General features: G+C 37.6%; 1 protein-coding gene across 2 annotated transcripts; it reads right to left on the bottom strand.

Moving 5' to 3' along the window:
• Window positions 1-831: 831 nt before the first annotated feature.
• On the bottom strand, window positions 832-4965 carry LOC308690320 (uncharacterized protein). Of its 2 annotated transcripts, XM_081364726.1 has the most exons (5): window positions 4746-4965; window positions 4187-4307; window positions 2586-2732; window positions 1962-2089; window positions 832-1500 (listed from the first exon to the last, which is right to left on the bottom strand). In XM_081364726.1, exons 3-5 carry the CDS (start codon window positions 2695-2697, stop codon window positions 1186-1188), a joined length of 555 nt encoding a protein of 184 aa, XP_081220852.1. In that variant the 5' UTR covers window positions 2698-2732; window positions 4187-4307; window positions 4746-4965; the 3' UTR covers window positions 832-1185. The 2 variants fall into 2 exon arrangements, with proteins under 2 accessions (XP_081220852.1, XP_081220853.1); XM_081364727.1 differs by lacking the exon at window positions 4187-4307 and having other exon boundaries at window positions 4746-4803.
• Window positions 4966-7214: the final 2249 nt, after the last annotated feature.

Here is a 7214-nt window from a genome sequence, read left to right as displayed (position 1 = left end):
GGGTCATACTCTGATCGGTTGTCCCCAAATTGAGGCCTACCATCTGGCCAGGTTTCAAGTCTCTAGGCCTTACGGTTTGGCCTGCACGATTCGTTTTACAAACCTGGTAATACCAAACTCTGCTACTTCGCTTTGCTTCGTAGACAGAGTCTGGCATGGCATAATTGAAAAGCATTTTCTTTCTCGCGATGGGGGGCTTGTCTGAAGTTTAAAATCATTGGTTACCCGTAAGCCAATCACATAACGTTTGGTTATGGCGTGTGTTATGCGCATGCTCAGCCGCATCTAACTTCCACTGTAAATACATGTATGATGCGAAAACAAAACCATCGTGCGAAATACCGGAGTGAACAGCACGCCCTTTGTTCGTTGATTGGCCGGCTGTTTTCAGGCCGGAGGAAAACGGTCGCTATCTCAGACTGAGTACAGAAGTGAAATGAAATTGAGCACAGCAAAAATCAGAGTGTTCAATGTACTCTATAGGAGTTCACTGAACACTGGTTTCAGTGTATATATAGGTCCAAGAGTTCGGTGTTCAGTGAACACTGTAAAAAGTGTAAAATATATACTCTCAAAATAGAGTTACATTTGAACACCTGGAGAGTTAAAATGTACTCTTATAAATAGTACTTTTGACACCGTTTCAGTGCTTTTGAACACCTGCAGTGTAAACCTAGAACCTTTGCAGAGCTCATTATTTAACACTTGGAGAGTACAAATGTACTCTAAAGCTGGTACTTTTTTATTTACAGTGTTACAATAGTTTCCAACACCTGCAGTGTAAACCTAGAACCATCAGTAAGTGAAAAATACTCAAAGTCAGTGCTTTTTCCAGTGCAATGTCTGTTTATTTAACAATGTTCATGGATGTTCAAAAACCACAAACTCATACAAACACATGTACAGGAACCACATATTGATCATCTCTATCAAAACCAGAAGTAGTCTCATTACAGCTTTGAGAATTCTCTGGTTGCTCTGGAATTAAATTAACTACGGGTTCATCAGATACGTCAACTATGACGGATTCGTTCTCAAATTGATCTAGACTTTTAACGTTATGTTTGTTATAGAGATGTTTTCTAAAGCCTGAAAAAGTCCAAAATCTCTGGTGGCATCCAGTCTGGTCACACATCAATTGACTGACCCAGACTTGCAAACAAAGCATCTGAACATCATAACTCTTTAGTTGAGGAGCTTAGCTCTAAGGTCCTTGACTCTGGGAGTTTCATGAGAATGATCTACATCAATGTTGTAGATGGTGGTCTGCACAAATGTGTACATGCCATTTAAGGCTTGGTCATAGGAGATGCAGAAAACATAATGTGCTTTGAAAAGTTCATCAAAGGCTGACAGGGAAGACTTGCCCTTGCAGGGAAGGAGATCACCATCCAATGCAATGTAGAACTCGTGGATGTGCTTTCTTGTCGTCCCAACTGCCAGGATGTAGGGCTGCCTCCGCTGGTTTGGACCAGAGTGCTCCTGAAGGCTGCGACATGACTGTAAGATAACAATAAATTGAAATGAATTACACTGAACATCACATTTTGATGGATAAGTCACACTCTGACAGAAACCTTTGATTGCACAGTTAGCTTTCCCATGGAGGATATATTCAGCATGTGATAAGGTAACCAAGGTTTTTGTACCACGGTCACACAAAGAGAGAGAATTAAACAGAGAGGTCATCAATGTTGGTTACCTTATCACATGTCCCAGCAAACTCCAATACGTTGGCAAGACAGACAACTAAAAATAAGAATGAACGAGCACAAGACTGCAGTCAAAAGAGGTGAACCCCACTCTCTATTCGCTATGCACTTCAAGGAGGCAAAACATAAATTATCAGACTTAAAATTCTGTGAAGGTGACATTGAAAAGAAACAGATCAATAATCTGGGGGAGTTACACAATTGCCTTTTGACAATGGCTATTGCCATTGGAGATCAGGACACACTGACCTTATGAAATTTGACTACATGGTCCACAGCTTCTCGGGTACTGATCTTTACAGCTCCCTTCTTTCCACTTGGAGGTGGTGGCAGTAGGTAGACCAGCAGCAGCAGTGAGGCCATGTCACTATCCCAACCTGAGAAGGCAGAAGCACCTGCTTTAAGCATGATATACACCTGACCAAAACTTTTGATACTACATCAATATTAAAACTCAAAACTCTTTTCAATAACAATACTAGTTATGCAACTAACATTTTTTTTTTGATAATCGATTAACCTGTCAATTATTAATCAATTGGTTGGATTAAAAGGCCATTTTTTTATTTTCTGTAGTTTATCGGGGAAATTTTATTCTGCACAATGCTCTCCTTCAAACATTGTGCAGATTGAAGCCTATGAAAACGATAGTAAATTGTTCTTAATCTTCCAGGCAATGTAGCACCCATTGCTGTCTATGTCAAAAAAGTGTTCCTAAAGACAGTATCAACAAAGATGGAAATGTATAAAAAAAAATTGTTTTAGCATGAATCAATAGAGATCTTTAGAAAATAAGTGTGAGGCTTCTAAAATGCACCAGAACATTATTCATTTGTTTATTAAGATTAACCTTACTTTTAAATATGTACTCACATAGCCTTTTTTGGAGTAGGGATCTTTTAGAGAGGGGAACAGTGTTACTATCCAGGATGTCGCTGAAGACCTCTTCGTCAACCTCTGTTCCACTGTCATCCAGCACATACATGTTTGTCTCAGGGGGTATGCTGAACTTTTCTTTAGCTTTGAATACAGAAAAAACATATGTACTTGCGTTTAAAAATGCAACAAATTGGGAGAACAATAATGTTTTTTAGCACTATTTCTATCTTAATGGGCAAAGCTACAGTAGACTAGCATGGTGCCAAGAATAAAATTTCATATAAACATACATCTAAACCAGTGGTTGCGTAAGACTTTCACATTGCCCTTTATTTTGATGGATATGGTCGTAAAAATTGCACCATAATCTATTTCATATTTTAATTATAAGACATTTAATAGCTTTCGTTTTATTTCCATTTTATTTCCTAAATCCATTTTTCAAGCAGCAATAAAAATAAGAATATATATTTAGAATCTTCAATATAAATACAACTTATGTATATTAAATCACTCTTTGGATACTTTTTAAAAATGTGGTTATATTTTTGTTGTCAACTGGTTGAGTTTTTTGTAGATGGTTGGAATAATAATAATGAGTATACAATGCATGAATATCTTCCTTAAATACCTTAAAATATTATTTTAATAAATAAACATTGTTTTAAAAAGGACACGTGAAAAAGAGTGTTTAAGTGTTATCAATAGACTATTTAACTGAATCTAAACATATTCAGCAAACACTGATTTGTTTTATTTATTCTTGTCAGTGGCAGCTCTGTTAGTCTGTATTTACACAGTAAGACATGATGCACAGATCTACAGTAGGCTATATTGTCAGAGTTTTTTTTTTGTCACGTCCGTTGCTATGGTTATCACAGAACTATTATTTACAGAACTCACTCTGGTAAAAGCGGTGGTCACTCCCGAAAGTTTAGTCCTCTAAGCATCATGAAAAACTAAACTTTCGATTGGCTACAATGCATACAATGCTGCAGACGTTAAAATTTAAACTTTTGCTTTTGTAAATGGAAACCAGAGTGCTCACACAAACGTGCACGACGGAAAGAACACCCCCCTCCCTCCCTACATTACAATTATAAATTGATTCGATGTTAATTTATTAATGTTTTTAAAGAATTCATTCAAATTCATAATTGTATATTTGTCTCCGATTACCTTTGGAGTGTGTTTCTTACAGAACGGGATGCCTTTCTGTCTGTTGATCGTCGACGCAATCAGTTTTTATTTATCATCTTCTAGCCAGTTATCGATCAAATGAAAGCAAGCAACATGTAGCATGTTTGCGCGCCAGGCGAATATGCTGCACGAGGCGCCAAATACATGGAATTACGCGAGACGTGCTTCGTAACAGAGGATGCCTCGCGAAAAATAAAAAATAACGATTGTCAGCCAGTTTTATTTATATTCATAGTTACATCTGACGTCATGAAAAAATAAATTTTCATTTTTCAAAAAAAACAAGCATTTTCACTGCTAAAAAAAATCAGTCAATGACGGAAAATATTCGGTTAACACGACCACTGATCTAAACTTCAATTATAAAGAGAAGAATGATATTAACATTAACTTACCCTCCCTGAGAAATGCTGGATATGATGCTTCATTGAGTTCGATGTTACTTCTTTCCTTGCCAAGGACCTTGGTAACTTACTGCACTTTGAAAAGCATTGCTGTAGTTTTCCTCACATGTTACTACAACATAAAAATGCAATTGGTTTATTGAACACGCACAATACCAAATGTAGTGCAAATAAAGTCAGACTCAATCATTTCAGACGGGAATCTGTAACGTTAACGTTAGCTTTCAAGGCTAAGTTAGCTAACGTTAGTCAATTTTGCCTGCACAAGGCCCGAGATAGGGAGCGGCAGCACAAATGAATGCTGCATTTTCATTTTGAAATTTCATTTAATGGTTGATCATTTGATTAACGTTACCACTAAAAAAACAGTTTTACCAGATTTAACACTGGCAATTACCATAGGTACCAATGTATAGTAAGTTAGCTAGTTAAACTAAATTACCAGACGTCACACCACTTCTACATTAGCGTTTTTAGTGTTTTAGTTATGAGAATTAAAACAAGAAGACAAACAGGAATATTCGGCATGATTCACTTGGTGGTTTCTTACCTGCAGTCCTGCAAAATCAAAATGTCGACGACGTCTTCGGATGTCAGTTGGAAAGAAACTGGTGTCGAGGCTGCATGCATCTTGATTCAACCAATGACAACGCGTAGTCGATCTGATGACGTATCGAAACCTAAACTCATGCGGACGGTACAGCAACAGATTGACTCTCAAAGAGTTCATCATCCCACCATTTACACTACAACAGCTCCACATCAACACTGAACCAACACACAACACTTGAGAGAGTTTATGGTGAAACCTGACAAGTGTACTTTAAGCCCAGTTTACTCCAAAGTGTATAAATTATACTCTGGTCATCAAAACTCTGGGATTTTAACTCTCTGACATTTGCTGTGAGCGGATAAAAATAAATCAGCTCCATATCAGATTCCAAGTGATCAAGGGCTTAGGGTGTTCCATTTAAAGACATTGCAAGGGTTCCACCAGTAGTGGGCACTCATGCAACGTAAGCAATGACTACATCGAAGTGAATGGAGGGAAGTTAGTGAGGGCAGGGCATAAAATTTACTTAAAGTCCCCGTGTAGTCAATAATGTACTCACACCAGCTCAGAGATCCACTTGTTGATGATCACACGTTGACCTGATTGGTTACAAAGTAGTTTGTGATGTCAGAAACACTGGCGATTTCAAACCACGATTTTTAAACTGTCATTGGTTCACTGCAGTTTTAAGGAGAAAATACTCAGTAATGGTGCTGTAATGTTGATTTATGAATTTGTACATGGTTTGTCTTAAAGCAAATTAAAAATACCACACAGATATATAAAAAAACATTAAAATCTTGATTTTCACCAGTGGAACTTAAAACGCAGCCCCACTGTCCAGCAGAGTTTAGCTACGACCCTAATCAAACACACCTGAAGCAGCTAATCAAGCTCTTAAGGAATGCTTGAAAATCTGAAACAGGATATAAACTTTGCAGGGCAGTGGGCCTCCAGAAGCAAGGGTTAAAGACCTATGCTATAGACTAGAGTAATGAAGATGAATCTAACTTATACAGCCATATGTAATAGTTCAAGTTTGTTTATACCAATATTGGCACAGGATGGGTAATCACTAGCATCTGAGAAATAAAGAGAGAGGTGTATGTAGCGAAGTCCTTTGCACCTGCAGGGCAATCTACATAATGTGGTAATCATTTCTTATAATCACACAGCCTTTTTTTTTCTTTACTTTAGCAAGCTATAAATACTATAACATTATATTTTATAGTATTCATAGCAGAATTCAGCTTTCAAAGCAAAAGTTTCTGCTAAGTTTGAGGTTTTAAACGGGTCATGAACTGGATAATTTTATTATTTTATAATGTTTCCTGGGGTGCCCTTATAATGTTAGTATATTTTTTACATCAAAAATGGTCATCATTTAGAAATAAAAGGCATTTTTCCAAGCCTGATTTTAGCCTCTGATTTGAACGCTCCGTGTAAACGCCCACTGCTGTGATTGGCTGACATGTTTGAATATGAAATAGCCTAGCTAGTATTACATGTGAAATGTAATCTTTTAAATTCTTCCTATTCAACTATCGAGATTAACAAATCGTGAAAAGTTAGATGTATTCCTATCATATGAAAGGTTGCAGTGATGAGCATTTAGCAGATGACACATTGACAGTTGATTGCATTGCATGAATGAAGTGATTTCATCATTGCAACACAATTTCTGCACTCTCACATATGCTTTCTCCAAATAACAATGCAAACACAATGTAAATATAGTAAGCGCTTCATTGTGCAGTGTAACAGCATCATTATTTCATAACGAGTTTTGGCAAGTGTCCAGATAAACTCGCAATGAACTTTTCAATACCAACAGTCAAAACCACCAGGAGGAGTTTCTGTGTGTCTGTATGTGGGGTTAAACTATGGAATAGTCTGGGGCTCGAACTCAAACTATGTCAAAGCATTCACCAGTTTAAAGCACTCTATAAACAGGGGCCGGTTTCACAAAGATAGACTTTGACTATGGCTTAGATATAGTAGATAGTCAGACTTCAGATAGACATCAGACCGTTGCACAAAGCACTTAAGACTCTGACTATCTTAAGTAGGACTACACTGCAATGCATTCTGGGTAAAATAAGACACTTTTCAAAACAAAAAACATGGCGGATCGAGTAAGTGCATTCAACCACTCGGTGCAGTTTACCCGAGCGGAAAATATGTGTTTGTTGGAGGAGTATAAATGCGGAGTATGTTTTTATGTTTCCACTGTTCGATCGCGCCCGTGCCTCTCTCTCTCTCTGACACAAACACACACACACACACACACACACACACACACACACACACACACACACACACACACACATTCCAGCATTGCAATCTTGACATCGCAGCCTGTTATTATGCAGCGTTCATACCAAACGCGAATAGAGCGTCAAATTCGCGTCTAGTTTGACGCTTAATCATTTTAAATCCATTCGCGCATATAAAGCGAGCGTTTGA

This window comes from Scardinius erythrophthalmus (assembly GCF_964197995.2).
Source record: "Scardinius erythrophthalmus genome assembly, chromosome: 5".
NCBI classification, from domain to species: Eukaryota; Metazoa; Chordata; class Actinopteri; order Cypriniformes; family Leuciscidae; genus Scardinius; species Scardinius erythrophthalmus.
This window is presented reverse-complemented; position numbering and strand designations above follow the sequence as displayed.